Here is a 24,721-nt window from a genome sequence, read left to right as displayed (position 1 = left end):
CTGACTAACCCCTAATCTGCAGCTTTGATTTGATTTGGCTTCTTACTGCACTTAAATATATACTGTCCCTGTTTGGAGGGTCTTTAAGAAGTAGTTCGTTTCACTATTTCACTTGGATTTTAAAGTGGCTACTCTTTTTAAAAAAAAGTCATAAATTTTTGTAAGCTGCTGAAATGACTGCCTAATTAATTCTTCCTTCCCACCCCATATACTCAGAAATCTGAGCACATAACCCCTTCCACTACTGCAGTTGGCTGAAACCGTGGTCCTGAACGGTGGGATTTTGCCACTCTATTGCTCTAGGGTTGCTATATTTGGGCTTTTTCTGTATTGCTCCATTTATATTCTGCAAGTGCATTGTTACTAGGAAAAGGACATCAGTCTATTGGTTAAAGCAGGGCAGTGGAAGCCAGCACTCTGGGGTTCTAGTCCCCACTCTGCCACTGATTTGCTGTCAGGCTTTTGGCAAATCACTTATCCACTCTGGGCCTCAGTTTCCACTGCTGGGAAGTGGCGATGATAATCTCCCCCATTAGAGATGTGGTGTGTGGCTTAATATCTGTTTGTGAAGTGCTCTGATGAGATGAGTAGCTATGTAAGCACAGTGGTGGTGGTGGTAACAGTAGGTTATTCTGTTGAGATTTTAAACTGGCCATGTCCATGGTGCATGCGAGGTCATGCAGGCGGGGTGGAGCAGCGAACTCTTCAAAATATCACCTTCCATCCTATGCAGCGTGATACCAGACAAAACCATGACCGGTTTTATATCTATACCGGCAGGACAGACCTTGAAAAAACAGGACTATTCAACTTAAAACTGGATGAATGGACTGCCTAGCCAGATTTATAAATTTGCCCATTGGCCTTTTCAGTGGGGGCAATCCTCACCCACTTACTCTGAATAGTTGAGGAGGCTTATCATGAGGAGGTTTTTTGGGGGGAATTCTTCTCCCAGACATTTTGCTATGGGAGAGGATGACGTGGGCCAGTGAAATGAATTCCATTGGTTCAACTTTTGAAATGCTGTAGTAATGAGTGATCTTTCTGGAATCACAAGAAATTCTGCAGCTAGGATGAAATCAGGAAGTGCCATGGGAGAAAAGAACATATTGCTAGATCTATCGTGGTTCATTATTTAAAGAACTTTGTGCCAAAGGAACTGCGTTAAAGTGTTCCAAACATGTCTGAGCCCCTCTCACTAAGTAGTCTGTCTTCTCCCACCCAGATGAGCAAAATCTTAATAACCTAAGTAAAGAAGAAACACAAAGTTGAATGGTAGAATTCCAGTATCCTTTATTCCTCTACAACATAGAATTTACTAATTTACTAATTTAATTTACTAACTTACTACTTACTTTACTAATTTACTAAAACTGGTAAGGATAAAAGTCCAGTAGAGAGCAGGTGTATGTTACCCACCGGCCCAGATACATGATGAATATTTTAATCAAACAGTGTGAATGTGCCAACCAGATAGACTGGTGAATGGCTAACTGATATTTATTGATAAAGTTTAAAAACCGAGATCTTCAGCCAATGGTATAGCTGCTATTTCACAACAAGTAGTTCAGCCTTTGCTATTCCTCTGCTTCTTCCCTTTCTTCCTTGGCTCTCCCCAAAACTGTGGCTGTTGGTTGCAGGAATTTAGAGGATGGAGGATCCCTTCCTCTTATCCCTCTGCAGCTGTCCTGTAATCCCTTAACTGTTGACGGTAGAATGGTGACAATTCCCTACTCTGCCACAGATTTCCTGAATGACCTTGGGCAAGTCATTTAGTCTGAGTCTACACTGCAAAGCAATAGGGCTCAAACCCTGGGTCTGGTCTTGACTTGGTCTTGAACCCTTCACCCCCACGGTGTCCTGGGATCCTAGGTCCGAGTCAGTCTGAGAGATTTATTTGTAGATGGAAAGGGGGTTTGAGCTCAAGTCTGAATCTGAGCCTGTTCTCACATTGCAATGTAGACATACCCATTATATCTCTGTGCCTCGGTCACCCCCTCTGTATAATGGGAATAATATCTACCTACCTACAGGGATGTTGTGAGGTTAAATACATGAAAAATTAGGAGGTGCTTAGATACTGTAGTAAGGGAGGGGCCATATGAGTTATTGAGAGAGATTGCCAGACAGCTTCCGGACATCTGGGTTCTCTTTCTGACTCTACCTCAGGTTTCTTGTGTGACCTTGAGGACATTCATCTCTCTGTGCCTCAGTCCCCATGGGTAGATGTTATCCCTATTTTGCCAATCTCACAGGAATATTGTGGTGATACATTTATTAATGTTTGTGAGGCACCATATCAAAACATACCTTGACACCAAAAACTCTGTCTCCACTCATTTCTAAATGCCAAAATTCCAAACAGCTGTCCCCTAGCCAGATGCCACAACCTCCAGCTTTCCCTCAATAACAAAAATAGGTCACATTTTGAAAATGGGAAATTTTGGGGAAAAGCATGAATTGAAAATCTTCCCCAAATTGCAATTTGTATTGAATTTAACATGAAAATGACAGAAAACGATATTGAAGGTACTTCACTAAATTGTTAAGGAACTTGCCCCTCTTCTTGAATTTAACTGAAGTTGCCATCAATATGTTAGTGTGATGCAAAATTCAGCGCCCCTATGCTACAGAAATCTATGGGTCCTGCAGAATTCAGGTTTTGAGCATTTAGGAAACTTGAGTATTAGTTTTCAGTCATAGTCTTAGCTACTGAGCTTATTCTCTACAGTGCTAAAAAAAACCTTTCATATTAGAGAATGGTTTATTAAGGTATTTAATGACCATGAGTCAATCCTTGCTCCATTAAAGTCAATGGAAGTTTTGCCATTGACTTCAATAGGTCCAGGACTTCACCCCATATCTGCAAGTGTTGAGCAAATACTTTACATTGAACGCCTATAGATGAGTGGTGGTTTCTGCTCAGTAACTCTCATCCATTGTACTCTATGCATTTTCTGCTTTTTCATAAACTTTTTACCAGATGTCTTTCTTGGACTTTGAATGACGAAGTGCAAGCCCCATCTCTTTGTTATATAGGCTGTCTAGGTGTTTATATTGCATCTATCACCATAGTGTGCCACAGTGTACTCATCTAAAGAAATAACAATACCTCAATGCAAACATCACAACACAATGGCAGGATGTCTCAGTACGGTTAATCTGTGGCTCTACTCCATGTCCTCTCCCTCCCCCACCTCTAAGACAGGCTACTAGAAGAGAATGGGAGGCATTCTCCCCTCTTGCCTCTTTCCATACCCTATACCTTCTTGGAACAACAAGAAGAAATCCTAGGAGCATCAATTCATTTGCTTCAAGTTCCCAGTGCAACATTTGGACTTCAGCGTGGGGACAGCACTATGATCATCTCTGCTTGCTCTTGAACAAATGTCTGGAAACCCCTAGAACTATATGAAGTGCTCCTGAGAGCTGCAGGAAGTTCTGGAGCACTGACTGGGTTCATCCTGTGGATACAGTATTTCTACTAAGTTCTGCCTACTGTTGCATCGTATGCTAGACTGACATAGTTTCTCAAAGGGCCTGATCCTGTGAACACAAGTCCCATCCCACCCCACTTTAGTGAGTTTATTCATTGGTAGGTATACTCAGTAGTAAGTATTTACAAGAACGGGCTCCAGATAGGAGTGGGACCATATTTTTCTCTGTTGTAACTTCGTGGAAGTCCATGAAGGTACATCAGAGATGAGCTTTTGTACACATTTAATTAATCATGTTTGTTACAGGTGTGCCTAGGGACTAACCAAAAATGGGGCCCCATTGTGCTGTACTTACACTGAATAGTAGACAGTCCCTATCCTGAAGAACTTGCAATCTAAATAATATTTTAAATGGCTGTTTATATAAATGGAGTTTTGGGTGCAAATATAGAGTGAAGTCAATGGGAGTTTTGCCATTGACTTTAGTCTGGCCAGGATTTCACCAATCACATTATTCATACATTGCTGCAAAAAGTTATTTCAACAACTGAATAAAAACTCATTTGGAGAATCACCTGCAAAGGATGGCTTCAAAAAGTTTGATATCTGAATTCTGCTCTGCTGCATATTTCAGCTTTACAGAGATAACATAAATGCTGTGTTTTGACAAGAAGACAGGTAGTATATGAAGTAACTGCTATACCTATATACTATGAATTTCTTTAATTGTTTTGTGAATGTGTGTGTTTGTATCTCCATAGGGATAACTGGAAAGATCATAAATGCCATCCTTGATGGAGGATTTGAAATCTCAGCTTTGCAATTGGTAAGTATCCTCATGCATTTCATATCTTTCCGTTTTCCATTTCAACTGGATCTAAAGTTGTGTGATTGCCATTTTCTTTAATTAAAAAAAAATCTCAACATAGGAACGTGGGCTGTCAAATTGAAGACTGTATTGGGAAGAATGTTGGAAGCCTGGCACTTCCATGTACTTCTGTGATGCAGAATGAGTCTCTGTCTTAAAGGTTTTATACTGCTGCCCCTCATCGTAGTGTATGAGTGCCTTCTGAATAAAATCAACAGGAATAACAGAGTCCCTAGTGGACTTCATTGAGTCGCTGGTGCCTCTCCCTTTTTTAGGATCAGAACTTTTTGGGGGTATGTTTTTGTTTGTTTGTTTGTTTGTTTGACTGGGTGATATGGTCATTGGAGGGTTATTTTCATTTTGTGTTTATATTTTTTTGGGGGGGACAGTTATTTTTGTAGACGGGGTGTCAAGGTTGTCAGCATTAGGATTATTTTTTCTTTTAAATGTATGGCTGGTGTATCGCTGATGGGTGATCTTGAACAAGTCCAAGTCACTTTGCCTCTCTGTGCCTCAGTTTCCCCATATGTATAATGGCAGTAATGATACTGACCTCTTTTATAAAGCACTTTGAGATCTACTCATGCAAAGTGCTAGGTATTAATAATAATCTGCTTAGAGTTTTTTTTTATAAAACATTTAGTGTGAATTTAAGATAGGATTTTCCAAATTGCCTAAGGGATTTTGAAAATCTCACCCTTAATACTTGTGAAAACCTTTGAGATTGAAATCATCTATTTGGCCACAGAGCTGTTTTTGCATGGGAAGAATCAAAGCAAACGTTTCCCCCACAAAACTGCCATTAATATGCCTCAATCTTGATCTGGAAGGACAGACTCTAGAGTTCAGAAGGTAGTTCAGCCTCCTTGGTCTATTTGTGCGCTCATTGAGGCACAATTAACAGAATCAATTAGTGCAAGCTGAGGTGCTGGACTTTCTAATCGAATTTGGAATTTAGAGTTCAGTTATGGTCAGAAAAGGAACTGTGTAAAAATGGTCTTATTGAATCCATCCTGCTCCCGATTTATCTTTAAGTGGCATCTGCCAACTTCATGGAGAAAATACAATATTTACTGCTTAGCTGTATGGGCTTGCTGGGCTGTTAAAGAATGATCTGGAACCTATCTGCCCCATGCATCATCAGCAAAAGAGTCCTTCAAAGCCTTCCTTTGTATCACAGGGGAAACTATCAAAATACTTTATGGGGTAAATAAAGAGTGTGCTAAAAGCTTGCTGGCTTTTTCTCCTGAGACAGTTTAGCTAACATTTTCACCCTTTTCCTTTGCATAGTTCAACATGGAACGTGCGAATGTGGAAGAGTTCTATGAGATTTACAAAGGTGTCGTTGCTGAATACGCTGTAAGTATCAACTAGAAAAGAATCTACTAAAAAATAAGACGGCAGTTAAGGAGAAGTGGTCATTGCTCTCTGTACTTAGGATTGTGACTAGAATTCTATCTGGCGTCTGATTTTGATCACTCCCTGAGTTGGTCCAGAATGAACCAATCCATCTGAAATTCCTCATGTATACTCCTGAGACAGAAGAATTTTTTGTGAGAAAAGTGGAGGACCATTGGGCCAAGATATTTATGGAATAGATCAGATTGGAAAAGCAGAACTGAGCTATTTCACTTTGGTAGAGCTGATGTAATGTCTAGTTTTATATTGTTGTTGAATGTCCTATTTCAAAAGTGGTTTGGCCTAGAAACTCTGTATTTATTCCTTTGTCCTCAGTGCGTCCTGGGGCGTTTCAGCATTTTTATGATGGTTGGGCGGTTAATGTCATATATAAGTTAATCTGTCTTTTGAATCTCTGTGAAATCGGTATGGTCCAGTAGGTATGTAGTAATCTCAGTGGGGACTGATGTCTGTGTACATTGTAATGCCTTTGAGCACTGGCTCTGAAGGCTTTCTGGGTACAGGTGGACCAACGGGAATATAATAAGGTGACTTTGTATTTCTGCAACACCCTCCCTCTGAGGATTTCAGTTCACTGTAAAAACAATAGTGAAAAGAGACTTACAATGTCCCTGTGAAGTATTCAGAGTGGTAGCTGTGTTAATTTGTATCAGCAAAAACAATGAGGAGTCCTTGTGGCACCTTAGAGACTAACAAATTTATTTGGGCAAAAGCTTTTGTGGGCTAAAACCCACTTCATCAGATGCATGGAGTGAAAAATATAGTAAGCAGTATATATATTACAGCACATGAAAAGATGGGAGTTGCCTTACCAAGTGGTGGGTCAGTGTTAACAAGGCCAATTCAATTAAGGTGGAAGTGGCCTATTCTCAACAGTTGACAAGAAGGGGTGAATATCAAGAGAGGGAAAATTACCCCCACTTGGTAAGGCAACTCCCATCTTTTCATGTGCTATAATATATATACTGCTTACTGTATTTTTCACTCCATACATCTGATGAAGAAGGCTGTAGCCCACGAAAGCTTATGCCCAAATAAATTTGTTAGTCTCTAAGGTGCCACAAGGACTCCTCGTTGTTTTTTCCTGTGAAGTATGTAAGTTATCCCTATTTTAAAGATGGATTAAGGTACCAGCACTCCAAAGGGATCTGGCCATTTAACTTTTATGCCTCTGGGCGTACAAGAAGTGTGTAAGGGTACCTCAGGTTGATCACTTTGGAAGATCAGGACTCTAGTGACACAAGAGTTTGGTGGCAAAATAGGGAATGTTAACCAGGTCTCATCTCCCAGCCCTGAGCCTTAGAACTAGGACAAAGGAGGATCTGACAAGATAGGAGAACTGAATGTAGCATAGCTCAAATGTGAGCATATCTGTATGGTCTGATAAAGAAATTGTATACTCTGCAGTTGTTCTCATCTCCAGAGAAGTCCCTGTGGTTGCAACAAAATGCAATTGCTATTCCATCTCTGCACCTCTTTCATACATACTGTACCCCAAAATATTTGGCATGGTTAAATAATTCAATAGGAGAGTTGACCAGAAGGGAGAGGGAAATTTGAGAGATCAAGACAAGAAAGAAGAGATTTTGTTTAGAGTCTATTTGAAGCTAAATTTATGAGTCAAGACCTCCTTCAAGCCCTCTGTGCCTGGAGCACTCAAGTGAAGGAAATGGGATATCCCCAGGTGCAGGTCTGGTCTTCTCTGAGCTAGAGAGGTATAGGAAATCTAGTCTAGCTTGTAAGAGAAGGCACTTGCACCAAGCGCAGTGAGATAGTGCCAGTGCTAGGCAACTGAAAAGGAGCAAGGAGGGAAGAAGGAGGAGCACCTAAGTCAGGATCTGACCTCCATATATGTGACTCAGATCTCTAGGACTTTCCATCCTGTTGTGTTTTTTTTTTAATGACTTAAAAATAATCATCATGATGTGTGAAATTTCAGGGCAGAAGTTGTTTCATATTTAAATCCAGCTTCCTTTTCAAAGGTCTTATCCTCATTTCCTAGGGATCGTCGTCTGTCATTCAGATGTGGGCTTGGCATCTAACTATAAAATGGTCCTTCATGAAAGGAGAAATTGAAATAGTTGCCAATAGCTTTGCTGGTGTTTCGTCCAACTGCATAGGGCAGGAGTCCTTAGATAACTGTTAGAAAAAAACAAACCACAAATGATCACTTTATAAACACAGTTACACGTTTTGGGATGTCCCATTATGCTGAGTACTGCTAGAGCAGGGATCCCCAAACCGTGGTAGGTGAGTTTGATGTTCCATCTGTTCACTTCACAGCCATTGTTTAAGAAGGTGGTATATGAACCAATGAACTTTGGAAGCAGCTGCACTAGAGCTTGTTTCATAGTAATAATACCATTTAGCATTGCACTGTAGCTGAAGGCATCTGGTCTTCAACCTTGTGCCTCATAACGCAACCTAGGAATTTGGAATAAACTCATCCCTTGTTGAGTGCTTGTCTTACTGTGAACACCCTATAATCAAAGTTCTGGGGTGAAATCCTGGCCCCATTAATGTCAAAGGGAGCATGCTATTGACTTCAGTGGGGCAGGATTTCATGAGTGATCTCAAAAGGGATCTCATTGGGAAGTTGCTCTCATTCTGGAAACATAGCATTTGAATTTAATTCTCTTTGCATTTAATCTTAATTCTTACATGCTAGGGATAGGCATGATCCAGGTTTTTCTGCCACATGCCTCATCTCCTTGTTGCCCTTTACTTTCTTGTTCTCTGCTTGCCACCGGGTTGACCTATGAGCAGCTCATTGCTGAGTGCTAGAATGGTGACATCTTAGCCTGTTCTCACCACCTTCGCCCATTTCCTATTCCTGTCTTCCCTTTTCCCCATCAGTTGCAATTCCTTTCTTTTGTTTTGTTTTAAAAGTTTCTGCCCAGAGATCTAGGTGCGCACACACTCTACAGTCTGTGTTATGCGGGAGGTCAGACTAAATGATCATAAGAACCCCTATTAATCTTGTTAGCAAACTACAAATTGGCACCAGTGGCTATAGTTAAAATTCACCTCCCCAAATTAAGACTCTCCTTAAAGAAAGAGGCAGTGTCTAAGGGAGGTAGGACCTAAAGCATGATGTAAGTTTTTTATCAGCTAAAACGGACAACTTAGTTTATATTGACTAAGTAGGTCAGGTGTTACGTGTCCCCTATGGGAAATGCTGCTAAGTAAATAGATCGCTCCATTCTGAACCAGCTGAAGATTCTAAGGCTATGTCTACACTACGCACCTTACAACAGTGAGGTGCACCACGTGGTTGCTCTTTGTCACCAGGAGAGAGCTCTCCCAGCTACAGAATAAAATCACCGCCAATGAGAGGAGGTAGCTTCATCGCCAGAAGAGCGGTTCCCACCAATGAAGCGCTGTCCACACTGGCGCTTTTCATCACTAAAACTTTTGTCGTTCGAGGTGTGTTTTTTCCCACCCCTAAGCAACACATTTTTAGCAATGAAAGTGGCTAAATGTTCTTCAGGTTTAAACCCAAGTACAGCAAGTTGCAGTAACTTAATCTGAAGGTGACAAAGCTATGGCTTTCTGTAGCAAGATCCATGTGAGGAATGAAGAGGTTGCAACCTCAGGCTAAATGCAGAGAAATAAACATACTTTGGCAACTGCTGGTACTTGGGCATCCTGAAGAAGTTAGGGATCCAACTTACCCTCCATGTTGTGAACCTGAATAACAAAATATGGGTAAATTATCTCAACTAAGGATGCTGATTATACCTTCTGCCATTTCTTCCTGCTGTTTTCCCCAACATTTCCTAATAATTTCTTCTTGTTTGTGTTTCGATCCAACTTTTATGTGAAATACAACTCTTGGTAACACACTAACAAACTGACATTTGTTTTCATCTTTTCCTCTTCCAGGAGATGGTTACAGAACTGTGCTCAGGGCCTTGCATAGCACTAGAGATCAGGCAGCTTGATCCTCAAAAAGTATTCAGAGACTTCTGTGGGCCTTCTGATCCTGTAAGTTACTTGTTTAAAGAGAAATATTTGAAAGGCGATATTCTATATGTCAAACTTAAACATTACAGTATTGCTCTGTTACTGTATGTGTTTATCACTTCCTTTGAAACATTTAGCCTTTGGACATAGACTCATAGACTATCAGAGTTGAAAGGGACCTCAGGAGATCATATAATCCAACCCCCTGCTCAAAGCAGGACCAATCCCCAATTGGACACTGCTTGCTTGAAGCCGGATACTAGACCTAGGTGGATCAGTGGTCTGAACCTGTAGGCAATCCACCGATCCTAGGTAAACAAAGTAATAAAATTACCAAAAGAATACTTATGTGAAAATACAGTGTCAAGATAACTTTTATCTTGGTAATTGTTTTCATCAATTTTCTCTGGACTGCAAAGCACTACAACAGTTAACCAAAAACAAATAGGCTGATTCTCCTTTCAGGCCAGAGTAAATCAGTGTTACTCCACTGAAGTCTGTGGCATTCCCCTGGTGTCTAACTGGTGGGAGGAAACTCTCAGGGTATGTCTACACGGCAAAGTAAGCCCAAGCTTGAGCCTGGGCTCAAGCCTAACCCTCCTTGTGTCTACGCTGCAATAGCGCTAATCCAGGGCTTGGACCCAGGGTCCCAGGTCTCTGGAGGACCCAAGCTTGAATTAAGCTGGGACCCAAATCTGAGCCCTTTTGCTTTGCATTGTAGATGCGGCCTCGCTTGATTCAGGTTCCTGGTGTCAGCCAGAAGTATCCCACAGTTCCATGGAACAACTTCCTTAGTCCTCTCTGTTCCAACAATCTGCAATCCACTCTACTGAAAATGGAAGCCCTTTGCAAATGGCAGCAGCTTAGGTCAGCATTAACACATTCTCTTCTGATCACTGATCTGCAAGCACACTATCAAAGAGCCTCCTGGGTTGCAATGGAGAGTGAACTGATCAAGCCTTTTGCAAAGAGTGTTGCTTCCTGGTAATGTGCAGGGCAGGCAGTAAAGTTTTCCCACAGTGCACCACAATCCTAGGGCTAGAGTGGCCACATTTTGGGGGAAAGGGAGGATGCTGGAATGTGGTTATTTTGACTTGGGTCTGTGCACTGCAGTGTGGATATCAGAGCCCAAGGTTGTAGCACAAGTTAGAAAAGTCTTAACATAGGGTTAAAATGCAATGTAGATGCTCAAGCCCAGAGTTCCCTAATACAGATCAGCTGACTCGAGTCCCACTAACTCTGGGCTCATAGGCAATAAGTATCAGGGGGGTATGCTGGGTCAAATGCCCCCGCACAATTTCTTCTTGGCCTGGAGGGCAGAGGGGTGGAGGGAAAGGAGCTCTGTCCTTCTCCCACTGCTCCTGTCCTTCAGCACACTCAGTCCTCGACCCTGGCAGTCAGGCTTGGGTGGGGAGTGGAAGGGGCAGGACCAGCCACTTCTCACACCATCCACTCCGGGTTGCTGTTCTGTGCAGCGCAGCAGCTGCCTGAGAGAGAGCCTGGCTGGGGAGGTGGCAGCAGTGAGCCACCCTGCCCGCCCAGGCCTGGCTTCCAGGAACAGGGGCCGAGTGAGCTGGAAACATGCCAGGGGGAGAGGGGACTCCAGCTTGCTCAGCCCCTGTCCCCGGCAGCCAGGCCAGGGGTGTGAGGGCGGCTCACCGCTGCCACCTCCTCAGGCAGCCACTGTGCTGCACAGAGTCAGCAACCCAGAGCAGCCAGCTTCAGCACATGAGAAGTGGCTCCATCCCATTCCCTGCCTGGTCCCGACTGCCAGGGAGAGCAGCCAAATGTGCCAGGGTGGAGGCGCAGCAGGAGAAGGAGAGAGCCCCTCCCACCCACAGGTAACTGTGGGGGGGCAGGGAGAGCATGGTGGCCCTGGGCTGGGCGTAGGGTGGGTTGCTGGGCAAAGGAGACATGCGGGACAATCACATGTGCTCCCCCTTTAGATTGTTCCCCTCAGTATCAGGAGGTAGGAGTCGTCTATGCCTGGGCTTACATTACATTGTGGACATACCCCCAGTCTCCATGTTCATTGTAGGAAACAAAAAGCTTGCATTCCGTAGCCCTGCTTGTAATATGATTTTTATAGGCTTTATTATGTATTTATTTGAGTGCCATCAACGTACATGATGCTGTACAGAACAGAGAGGTAGAGACAGTCCCTATCCCAAAGATCTTGCCGTTTTTGACTAACCAGACAATAAGGTGCAGACAAAAATACCACCAGATTGCATCCAGAAGACAAAATGACAATCCCTAGGCAATGCAGTCAGGGCTTTGTATTTTAATATTATGGTAGGATGTTTTAGTTGTAATTTGGCAGTTTCCAATGCCCAGTATTTTATAGATATACACTTGAAGAAGAGAACAACTTCTTTAGAGTTTATTGCTGTGTAGATTCACATTTAACATTAGAGAAGGCAAATATTGGGGGAATTATTCAAATATTTTTGCTAATTTCTACCTGCTTTTCCATTTGGCCATGTTAAATGTTCCATTTCATGTACTCTGTTACTCTAGTGTGAGCAGAGCATAACCCCAATTATTTGACCTATATTTAAATGAAGGTCGGTCACCTCTCTCAATAGCAGTTCACACAGTACACTGCTCCTTTGGTTATCCCAAATGCCATGAATGGAAGGTTTCTAAACACTTGAACTCTTTGAAAGATTGGGGTTGTCATTTTATTTCATTTTTGTTTTTCATGTTTATGCTGGTTTTGTTTAATCCTTGGCATGGTACTGCTGATACTGGAAGGTGTTCACAAACTAGCAGTCTTAAAGTTATTAAAGATAAATCCAACATGCTCATAACACTGTATGATGATAATGGTTATAATTTAATCTCCTGTTTCAGGGCTTCCAGCAGAGGTTAGGAAGGAATATTTTTGCTCCAGTGCACAATTATAATCTCTGCATTTTGAATTTTGTTGGGTCTTTTTTCATTCTGCTTCCTCTGAAGCATCAGAGATTTGCCATGGCTAGTGAGGGTGGGCTAGGCCGGTGGTATGAGGCAGTACAGAAACTCCTTTGTTTTAAATGCCTGGCTGGTGTTTCTTGCTCACATGCTCAGGATCTAACTGATTGCCAGATTTGGGATCAGAAAGGAATTTTTCCAGGTTAGATTGTCAGGGACCTTGGCTGTGTTTCATCTTCCTCTGCAATGTGGGTTGTGAATTGCCTGCTAGGATCATCTCAGTATAGGGTATATCTCATCTACTCAATTCCTGGCCATCACAGGGCCTTGGTTGTATCTCAGTCTTTCCTATTCTCTGCCTGTGGTACACCTCAGTATATTCTCCTGAGGAGTAAAATGTTTTGGTTTAACTGAAGTCATTAGGCTCAATTTAGGTGGAATTTAATGGCATGTGATATACAGGAGGTCAGACTAGATGATCTAATGATCTCTTCTGGCCTGAAGCTCTATTAGCTATTTATTTATTACCATAGTATCTGAGTGAGTCACAATCTTTAATGTATTCATCCTCACAACACTCCTGTGAGATAGGGAAGGGTTGTTATCCCCATTTTACAAATGAGGAAGTAAGGCATAAAGAGACGAGTTGATTTCCCAGAGACACACCAGAAACTTGTAGCTGAGCAGGGAATTAAACCCTAGTGTCCAGAGTCCCAAGCTAGTGCTCTAACCATTGGATCATCTTGGATATTTGTGTGGTTCCTCTTTACCTGGTAGCAACACTATATGTGTAGAGTGAAAATAAGCATGATTCTACATGCATTAGAAACAGATGTCTTAGGTTTTGGACATTGGCTTCATATTGCTTGCTTTAATGGTATGTTGGAAGTACACAACATATCTATCTCCACTGTTTATTCTAAGAATCACCTTAAATCAATTCCTTATCCACATACAGGATAAATGCACAGCGATAGAGCTGCTTTCAGGAGTATCTTTCCTTGCAATTTATCTATTTAGTTAGATAATGTTTGCAGCTTGTCCTTGACAAAACGTGGTTAAAGTATCACATTTTTTATCATCCCTAATCTACATAGTCAGAGAAGCTAACGACTAAACGTAGTTTCAATGTCTGCCTCAGGTAGTGGTAGCAGAACCCAGAAAAGCAATTTCCTGTCTAACAAGGTTATGTACAGAGTCTTAGAATTTCATGAGCTGATATTTTAGTGCTTAAAGAGAGGGAAAATATTTAAAGTGTCCCATAAATATTACATTGTTATTCAGAGATCTGAATTCGCGCACACGCGTGTGTGTGTGTGTGTGTGTGTGTGTGTGTGTGTAAAATAAAAAAAATCTGTTTTTGTCCTATACAGTTCAGTTATCTTGTAGAATTAGTTTCAAGCTTCACTACTTTAGATTTAGTTTTCTGCTCAATGTGGGGTTTCAGTTTCAACATTTTTTTTTATTTTAACATTTGTTGACTGGGAAAGATTTAAGTGTTTTTCTTATTCTCTCATATAAATGCACCTTTTCTCATTTAGTTATTATGTTTCTGATCAATGAGGTGTTTTTTGTTTAAGCTTACTGTGGTAACTTTCAATCAGCATTGCTGTCCAGGAGATAAAATCCTGGAGCAATTCTAAAATCCTGAGGCAGTGCCAATGTCCTCTGACAGACTCGGGACAAGAGGACCTAAATTGACTCTGATTTATGAAGTCTATTGACCTTAACTTGTGTGAAGAAGTTTGGTATATAAATACCAAAGTTTTAAGGCATTTGAGAATAGCCAATCAAGCATTTTATGCAGCATGTTCTTAACTACTAATGTTAACAATGCGCTATGGCATGTTATGCACACATGTTCATAGCTGATGCACTGCCTCCTGATTTAAAAATACAACCTGCTATAGACCAAGACAAGGGCAAAGCCTGTAATTACGGCACAAAACACAAAGTTCCAGATTGTGCCAACCTTGCTCATGTTGAATAGTCCCTTACTCCACTAGTTGTCTCATTTGAAGTCAATGGGATGACTCTTGAAGTAAGGTGCTACTCAAAGTGAGTAAAGACATTGGACTCTGACCTATCTGGATGTCACCTTAGTTTATTGGTGGCAAATTGTCTCTCTGATATGTAACTAATGTAATAATTACTACAAATGTGGCAATTCACATTTTTAAAGTGGATCTTAAAGACCCTAATGATAACATCTCCCTGAGCCTGGCATAAGCATCCAGAATAGTGTCCAGTCACGCACATTCTCTACCTGTGGCATATAATAGTCTAGTCTTCTGTGGGCTGTAATATTTAGGTCTCATTTTGGTTGCTGGGTTTAGAGTACAGGTGCTGGGTGGTGTCGCTGGCCGGAGAGATCAGGAGATCAGACTACTGGCCTTGGAATTCTATGATGTCAGTAGAGTTGGACAAAAACACATGTGGCCTGGGTTTCACATAATCAAAATGAGATTGTTGTTTGGACCTCACTCTCATTTTGTCTGAGCCCCCAAACTCTGGGGATGAGGAGGAGTGAGGACAAGTGATTAACTTTCCATGGTCCCCAAAATGGAAACGGTAGGAACAGCTCTAAGTGCACAAAACCAGTAATTAGTGCACAGTGCTAAAACTGGAATGAAATGTGTTTCATTTGCTATGACTGGATTATTTTTGGTGGCACTTCAAGTGAGTAAACTTCTGCAAAGGAAAGACTCTCCCATTGTAAAAGGAATATCTTGTTGCCATTGGGGAAGATTTCAGACAGAAAACTTGCTGTTTTGTTGTTGTATACTAGCGTAGTCTGTATGCTGGGACAGCATTGCCAAAGATTTTAGTGGATTTTGTGAATTAGGTATTTGTTTACAAGGAACTGGGCTAAGACCAACCCACAGTTAAAAATACTGTAACTGACCTAACTGTAGGGATCACTGGGAATGCAGTGGTACAACAGTCCCTTGTAAATATTTAGTAGTGTGGAGGGAAATGCCGTTACAGGGAATGAAGTACAGTCTGCACTCCAGACACTAGGTTCTACAGATTTTTGCCCTCTGCTGGGTTTTTATTAAAGACTCACACATATCCGGTAAATAACCAGTGAGTTGTTGCTAAAACTAAAAAAGGGAAAAAGGTGCAGATACCCTTGTTACAATGTCTTAAACAAATGACAATTAAAAATTATCACACTAGTTTGTAAGTCCACTTGTAGGAGGCAATCAAGTAGAGAGGCACAAGGATATCCTCACCCCTTTCAGACCTAGTATTTAGGGTGCTCCTGCTAGCCCACTCATCTGTTAGAGGGCAATTAATTATTGACCTGTGGAACCCACTGGCCAGGGTTTAGTTCCCTCATCTGTGGTCTCGTATAGGCCTTTCCTTGTTCTCCTGTCAGTCAGCTAAAGTGGTTGCCTCTCATTGTCTGCTTGGATTGCTCTACTTTGGGTTTTCCTTCACAGCCAATTGCCAGGATATTGCCTACAACCAGCTGCTGTCACAGTCCAACCCTCTGTCTGTCTCATTAAGCCTGATCTTCTGTCACTTTTTGGTCACGCTAGGTAACAGGTTGCCCTCTATGGATACTGAAAGGTGTTTCTACAACTCCTAGAATGACAGATAGCCCAATCTTTTTGCTTCTGTTTGTTCTAGGGGGCTAGTCAGTTGCCCAATCAGAGGCCAGCAGGTTCATTAAAATGCCAATTTTAATATTTTTTCTTCATGCTATTAAAATTATAACGCAAATTTTCAAAGACGGATGCATACATTTGGGAACCAAGCCCATATTTGGGCATCTAAATAAAAATCTTGATTTTTTTTTCCAGAGGCGCTAAGAACCCATTGAATTTGTTGGAAGTTTGGGCTTTGAGCGCATATGAAAAATAAAGCACTTTTATGTAGGTGCCTGAATATGAATTATGGATGGGATTTTCAGAAGTGTATGGGTGACTTGAAAGCACAAGTCCCTAAATCACATAGGCACTTTAAAAACTTTGCCTCTTAACTTTAGACACCCAAATTTGAAAATTATTTTTTATAATCCTGGCTGTAGTTATACTATTTCTTTTATCTGTTACTGTGGTTCTGATGCACAAAGAATTGTAATTTGGAGGCAGATTAGGGTAGATCTTAACTTTGTCCTCTTGCCACTGGTACCAATAGAATACATTGATTATGCAGCCATGTCACTTGCCTGAATCTTGTTTCCATTCGATTATAGTATATAGTGTCTCTGAAACGCTGTACTAGTTGTACTAGTCACTGTCAAACACTATTCTATCTTTGTAGTTTATATTGAACTGGTCAGCCACTGTAAAGATTTTTTTCCCCCCAGGTCTATTTGCATTCCTCATTTCCTCTTCCCAGATTACTCTATCTCACAGCCACTATACACAGTGACTTCAAAAGCCCCACAAAATTCCCCAAGTCAGCTGGGAGCATTGGAGGCAGCATGCAGGATTCTTCTGTAAAATCCCTTTGTTTGGCTTCTGCAGATCTAGAAAGCTATACCATAAAAAAGAAGGCAAGTTAACCACCAAGGCCTTTTCTCAGAAGTGTGTTGACATTAATAACATTATAGAATCATAGAAGTGTAGGGCTGCAGGGGATCTCAAGAGGTCGTTTAGTCCAGTCTCCTGTGCTGAGGTAGGACCAAGTATACCTAGACCATCCTTGACAAGTATTTGTCCAACCTGTTCTTAAAAACCTCCTATGATGTTGACCACCACCTCTCTTGAAGCCTTTCCAGTGCTTACCTACCTTTATAGTTAGGAAAAACTTTCCAACTCTCCCTTGCTGTAGATTAAGCCCATTACTACTTGTCCTGCCGTCAGTGGACATGGAGAAGAATTGATTACAGTCCTCTCTATAACAGTCCTTAACATATTTGAAGACTATCCAGTCCCTCCTCAGTCATCTTTTCCTTAGATTAAAAATGCCCAGTTTTTTTAATCTTTCCACATAGGCCAGAAAAATGTTATCATTTTTGTTGCTCTTTTCTGGACTTTTTTCAATTTATCCACATCTTTCCTACAGCATGTGGGAACTAGACATAGTAGTCCAGCTGAGGCCTCACCAGTGCTGAGTAGAGAGGGACAATTACCTCCCATATCTTACATGCAAAACTCTCTTATTAATACATCCAAGAATATTACCCTTTTTTGCAATCACATCATATTGTTGGCTCATAATTACTTTGTGGTCCACTATAGCCCACAGATCATTTTCAGCAGTACTACCAGCTAGCCAGTTATTCCCCATTTTGTATTTGTGCATTTGATTTTTCCTTCCTAAGTGAAGCACTCGGCACTTATCTTTATTGAATTTCATCTTGTTGATTTCAGACCAATTCTCCAATTTGTCAGGGTCATTTTAAATTTGAAACCAGGTCACAATGCCATACGCTTGCTGAAATTTGGCCTGGCTGCCCTTCTGTCATGCCAGGAGGCATGCCAACCTCCACCCCCATTTAAAAAGTAGAGGAGAAACTATCCTTTGGTCGTCCCCCCCCCCGCCCATCTCCAGCATCTATAGTGGTAAGTGCTCAAAATGTTATATAAATGAGAGCAGGCTTTGTGATTGTGGTGCATGTAACTGTGTAACTTGTGATTTTGTTTCCCATGTACTGCACCTTTAAATATTTGTCATGCAAGACAGCTGCCACTCTAGGATACTGAGTTGATGCAGCATGTTGCACCAAAGATACATACCAGGCTTTCATGGAGGCTTTTGTTTTGGTCTTTTTTTTCTGTTTTTCTTAATCTAAAATAAGTCATTTGTGCTGAAACTACTATATATGGCTGTCCTACGTGTATGGAAAAACGTTGTGAATAGAGATAGTACATCACAGAGGAGGTAAGTGACAGCAAGTCCATGACAGTTGGGAGTAGAACCCCAGATTACCTGACTCATTTCCTTGCTTTGATAGTATGAAAATTCCCCCAGATTGAGAATAAATAACCTCAGAACATGGGAATGGAACTGTAACAGGAAGCCGCTAAAGAGACATTGCCAACCACAGAAATTTAACAGATATGTAGTTCTTAATTTCTGCTGGTCATGAAGTCACAGGGACTGATCTATGCCCCAGTCTATACCCAATCTCCTGGGAATGACCCCTTTAGTGTTCCAAGCCCCACAGACCTACAGTTCCACAGAGGCAGGCCCCTGGCCTCCAAGACTCCAGCGTCAGCAAACCCTGTTTTTCACCATGGCTCCCTGCAGTGAATCCAGCTAAATCAGACTCCTGCGGGAGGCTAGTACTGAATCCATTCAGGGCGCAATGTTCTCAGTATTTGCAATGACACAGGCAGTCTTTTCAAAACAAGGTAACAATTTATTAGTCACCTGGGTACAGAATCTGAAAGTCCGTAGATTAGCACAGGGAGGCAGAAATTAAGCCATAATCCATCCTGGCCAACCCAATGCCATGATGAGCCAGACATGTTTTGATGGACTCCAACTCCAGCTCTCTCCCCCTGCCCCCTTTTGTCTCCTCTGGTCTGGGCTCCTGAGTCCCTCCAAAAATACCCCTCTTCTTCCACTCACCTGACACCTTGTTCTCCAGCTCAGTTCACAAATCCCGCTTGCTGGGGTTTCCCGTTGCTAGGTCTTAATTGTTCAGTGGTTGGGGCATCTCTTTGTCTTGCTGGACCTTCTGTTTTGAGCCAGTTTTTTAATGACTGTACTCATTCCCTCCCCCCCGCCCCCGAGACAGCCAGGTGACACAGATGACACCTCTGGTCTCCTGTGCTGGTCCAAGAGCAGTGCTAACCTTTTTGCACCCACCGGGTAGCAATGCAACGTACAGAGGGAAATTGAGGCATGCGTAGGATTCATAAAAATGTTACAGAAAATTCCCACTGTGTCACCCTGCTCTTGACCCTTTGAAACTCTCTTCAAAAGCAACAGTTTCCCCTTACTAGTTTTGGTTTGTCTGTGTCAGGCAAACACTGGTAGTACCACCCCAAGGAGCACAAACCTCCATAGCTTTTTTGCTGGTCATAAGCATAAAGGAAAGATATGAAGACTAGTAAGAGTCCAATATGGCTCCATCAGGAGCTCTTTAATTACCTGAACATCATAAAAGAATCCTACAAAAAGTGGAAACATGAAGAAATTTGGCCTGTTTGGGTTTCTTGCCCTTCTCCCACTACCCTCCTTTTGCAGTCCTTCTGGTGCCCTTGCTTACCATAGATATTTATTAATTGTACTATGGTATTGTCAAGATGACTAAGTGAAGATCAGGACTCTGTTAAACTGAGTACTGTACGTACATATAGTAAGAAATGGTTCCTGCCCCCAAAGAATTTACAATCTAAATAGACAATACAGACAAATGGTGGGAGAAAGGAAATAATATTCCCATTGTACAAATGGGAAATCAAGTCACCAAGAGATGAAGTGACTTGTCGGAGGTTGCACAGGAGGTCTGTGGTAGGGCTTGGATATGAACCCACATCTCTCAAATCTCTGTCCAGTGTGTCTTAACCACAAGACCATCTTTCCTCTCTAATATCTATAGATTTCCTTGCTTTTGTCTCCTCTAGTCTGGACTACTGTATATGTTTTGCTTAGAACTGCCCTTGAAAACCACCTGGAAGCTTCAGCTTGTGCAGGATATTGCTGCCTGTTTCCTAAGTGTGCTGGGTTACCATGAGCATATAACACATATGCTTTGCACTGACTCGTGTGGTTTCTCAGTGCAATTCAAGGTGTCAGTTGTGTTCTCTAAAGCCCTAAATGGTCAGAGGGACAGCTTCCTGAGAGTCTGCATCTCCTCTTATGTCCCATCATGAATGGTTAAGAATGGCTAGGGAATTCTTACTTTTGGCCCCTGTGCATAAACTCTAGAGGACAGCCAGCATACTTAGCTGAATGCCCACATCTGTGAAACTTGCTACTTCCTGCCCTTTTTCAGCACCTGGGTTTGGAAGGCTTCAGGGCACACTACAAGGAGCACTCATGTAACCAATCCTTTTGTGCCTAGAGGAGTCAGTGCTGAGGATTTGATTTGGTGATGGGTGGCCAATGGTTTTCTGGCTGCTTTGTTGATTCTATGAATCATCATAGAAGAGAATCAGACTGACTATAATCACGGTACAGCAATGCCTTTCTAAAAGGACATTTGTGAAATGATTAGGCCTCATTGTCTACAAGAGAAAAACATGCAGAGGAAGATCTATACCAGAAAAAAAGAAATTTCAATGTATTTGAGCACTTTCCAAAATCAGGAAGTGTAGTTACTTCTTAAAAGGTCTTATTTTCAACAATAGAATGTCAGTCACTTGGTTCCATTTTCCAAAGCAAGAAATGTTGTGTTTTTTAAAGTCTGATATAAAAATTTAGGCTTTATTATATCATTTAAAAATATGTATTAGGAAGATATTCATAAATTGAGTAAAGTTTAAAAAGAAATTCAACATTTGTATTTCAGAAAAGTAGGAAGAGGCCCATGACCATGCAACAAGGCATGGTTAAAGGATTAGAAAGCCAGTGGTGGATTAGCCACGGGGCCAGCAGGGCCCATACCCGGGGCTCCAGCCAATTGGGGGGGCCCCAGAAAAATGGGTGCCCCCACACCCTGATCGGCTCTGCCCACCCAGCTCTCTTGCCAGGAAGTGGGGTTGAGGCTTGGGGGCTTACCGGGCTTGTCCTGCTCTGCCCGCTCACCCGGCACTCCAGCTGGGGATTGGGGTTGGAGTGCAGGTGGCTTGCCAGGTTTGCCCCGCTCTGGCCGCCTGCCCAGCACTCCAGCCAGGGAGCAGGGTCAGCATGTGGGGGCTTCCCTTGTGGGGGCAGGAGTACCAGGTGGATAGAGCAGGACAAGCTCCCATGCCCTAACCCTGCTCCCCAGCAAGAGTGCCAGGTGGGCAGAGCGGGACAAGCCCCTGCGCCCCAACCCCGCTTGGCGTGCCAAGCCCCCGTGCCCTGACCCCATTTTCCTGGCAGAAGTGTGCAGGGGGACTGCAGGTGGAAGGGGTGGGGAGGGGCCCCCACTTGCTCTGGCCCAGGACCCCACAAAACCCCAATATACCCCTGCTTATAGCAATAGACTCAAAGAGCTCAATCTATTTAGCTTAACAAAGAGAAGGTTAAGGGTGACTTAATTATATTTTATAAGTATTTGGGATGTAAATATCCATTTAAAAAGTTAACCATTTAAATGATTAAAATTATGTCATTTAAATGGTTAACCGATTAAAGGGAGAGGAGGTGGGGCTGTTTGGGCTGGCTGGAGTTGGGGCTGGGGTTGCTCTGGCCAGCCGGCCCACGTGGGCTGGGAGCTAACGGTTTGGGTCAGTTAACTGGTAAGATTAATGCTTACCGGTTAACTGTTTAGTATTTAACATCCCTAATAAGTATCTACATAGGGAACAGAAATTTAATAATGGGCTCTTCAGTCTATAAGAGTAACATGATCTAATGGCTAGAAGTTGAAGCTAGACAAATTCAGAATGGAAATAAGGCACAAATGTTTAATGTTGGGAGTAATTAACCATTCTCCATAACTGACAATTTTTTAAATCAAGATAGAGTGCTTTTCTAAGAGATAGGGTCTGAGAATTATTTTGGGGAAGTTCTATGACCTGTGTTATACTGGAAGTCAGACTAGATGATCATGATGGTTCTTTGTGGCCTTAGAATCTATGAATCTGTGAACAAAATCGATGAAATGTAACAGCAGCAAAGAGGTAGCTACTCTACAGAGTTAAAAGGATGGGTTACAATGTTAATTAACTGCTGATTTATGCAGAATACAAAGCATGGATCTACAGCCTCGATATCAGCTAGAAAGGAAAAAGAAACTATACTGCTAACCTGTCACCCAAATTTTTTATTAAAAAAAAGTACACATTTGCTCATGAGAAATTATAGTACTTTGATAAGGTACTTGATATTTTCTCAGTAAAGCTGTTCTGTTTAAGTACTCAAGGATCAGTCTTGGGATCGATCTTATTCAATATTTTTATTAATGACCTTGGCACAAAACATAGCAATGTGCTAATGAAATTTGCTAATGGTACAAAGGTGAGAGGCATTGTCAACAGAGGAGGATCAGAATATTTTACTGGAAGATCTGGGTGACCTTGAAGACTAGAGCGACAGAAATCAGATGAAATTTAACATTACGAATTGTAAAGTCATATACTTAGTCTGATAATAAGAATTTCTGCTACAAGCTGTAGCTTTATCAGTTGGAAGTGACAGAGGAGGAGAGAGACCTGGATATATGGATTGATCGCAGGATGACTATGAGCCAGCAATGAGATGTGGCTGTGAAAAAGGCAAATGTGATCCTAGAATGTATTAGGCGAGGCATTATCAGTAGAGAGATTGATGCCCTTGTACAAGGCACTGGCAAGACCTTATTTGGAATATTGTATACCAGTGGTTCTCAACCAGGGGTACATGTACCCCTGAGGGTAAGCAGAGGTCTTCCAGGGATACATCAACTCATCTCTCAAGCTTAGTTTTACAATAGGCTATATAAAAAGCACTAGCGAAGTCAGTACAAACTAAAATTTCATACAATGACTTGTTTATACTGCTCTATATACCATACACTGAAATGTAAGTACAATATTTATATTCCAATCGATTTATTTTATAACTATATATTAAAAAAAAGAAAGTAAGTAATTTTTCAATAATAGTGTGCTGTGACACTTTTTTGTATTTTTATGTCTGATTTTGTAAGCAAGTAGTTTCTAGGTGAGGTCAACCTTGGGGTACACAAGACAAATCGGTCTCCTGAAAGTAGTCTGGAAAGTTTGAGAACCCCTGCTGTATGCAATGCCCATGTTCAAGAAAGATGAATTGAAACTGGAACAAGTACAGAGAAGCACTACTAGGATGATCAAGGAAATGAAGGGCCTATCTTCTGAGAGTAGATTGGAAGATACCAAGTATCATGTGATATTTTCTCAGTAGAGCTGTTCTGTTTAAATACAATCAGAGCAATCCAGAAAACCTTTTCACAGAGAGTTTGGGGAGGGGAAAGGAGCTAGGGTCAGAGCAAAGGAAATTTTCAATAAATCTGTTAGTCTTTAAGGTGCCACAGGAAAAAAAATAAGTTGTTTTTGTAGATTGGAAGAGCTTGGCTTGTTTAGTCTTGAGGGGATAAGAAGACTGAGCAGGATATGATTGGTCTCTGTAAATACATTTAGGGTGGTAAATACCAGGGACGGTGAAGAGTATTTAAGCTAACAGACAATATTTTCATAAGAACAAATGAATGCAAACTGGCTATGAACAAATTCAGGCTGGAAATTAGAAGATTTCTAGCCATCAAAAGGGTGTGGTTCTGGAACAGCCATGTTGTTTCCCCCCACAACAGCCAAGTTGTGGTGGGAAACAACTTAATTAGTTTTAAGAGAGAACTGGACAAATATATGAGTGCACTCATGTGACAGGATTGCTTGTGATGCTAGGGGGCAAGGCTCAACAGCCCTGGAGCTCACTTCTAGTTTATATCTTATTTCCTAAACCTTGTGTTTCAGAGTTTCAGTGAGCCAGTGGCAGGACTCAGGAAGGGGACACCCCCCCACCATGTATTCAAGGAGGCTTTTTTTCTTTCCTTTCAAGCATGGCCACAACTGGAGATGGGGCAGTGTGGGCTGGTACTCTGAGGTGGCACCACATATTCTCTCTCTCAGGTGCTCCGCTGGCTGGTTCTTGCTCACATGCTCAGGGTCTAACTTATTGCCATATGTGAGGTTTGGAAGGAATTCTCCCCCAGGTCAGATGGGCAGGGACCTTGGGGTTCCTCTGCAGCGTGGGGGTGCAGGTCACTTGCCAGGATTATCCAGGTATCTCAATCATTTCCCTGCCATTGCAGGGGCCTCTGGCACTGAGGCACTTTTGTCTCTTCTATTCTCTGCCTGTGGCACATAGTCTAGTCTCCTGAGGGCTCATTTACTTTGGTCTCATTTTGGTCGTTGGATTTAGTGTGTGGGTGTTGGCGGCCTGGGATATACAGGTCAGGCTAGATGATATAATGGTCCCTTCTGCCCTTAAACTCTATTACTCTTAACAACTGAAAGGGAGGATAGTCCTTATGGTTTAAAATGCAGGATTGGGAGTCAGGAGATTTGACTTCTGTTTTCTCTGACCTCCGTGTAACCTTGGG

At 42.0% G+C, this 24,721-nt stretch overlaps 1 protein-coding gene across 6 annotated transcripts in view; it reads left to right on the top strand.

Annotated features, from left to right (window-relative positions):
* NME7 (NME/NM23 family member 7) overlaps positions 1–24,721 on the top strand; it is a 162,769-nt gene that overhangs the window by 90,329 nt on the left and 47,719 nt on the right. For 2 of the 6 annotated variants that reach the window (XM_038382182.2, XM_043511713.1), the window contains exons 8-10: positions 4,199–4,263; positions 5,596–5,664; positions 9,610–9,711. In XM_038382182.2, coding sequence (XP_038238110.1) covers positions 4,199–4,263; positions 5,596–5,664; positions 9,610–9,711 — 236 coding nt within the window. Of the gene's footprint in view, positions 1–4,198; positions 4,264–5,595; positions 5,665–9,609; positions 9,712–10,155; positions 10,234–10,411; positions 10,752–24,721 lie in introns of those variants that run through there. The other 4 variants (XM_043511702.1, XM_043511689.1, XM_043511697.1 and 1 more) reach the window with 4 other exon arrangements.

This window comes from Dermochelys coriacea, chromosome 1 (assembly GCF_009764565.3).
Source record: "Dermochelys coriacea isolate rDerCor1 chromosome 1, rDerCor1.pri.v4, whole genome shotgun sequence".
Lineage (NCBI taxonomy): Eukaryota > Metazoa > Chordata > Testudines > Dermochelyidae > Dermochelys > Dermochelys coriacea.
Note: the sequence above shows the minus strand (reverse complement) of the source record. Positions and strands in the feature narration are given on the sequence as shown.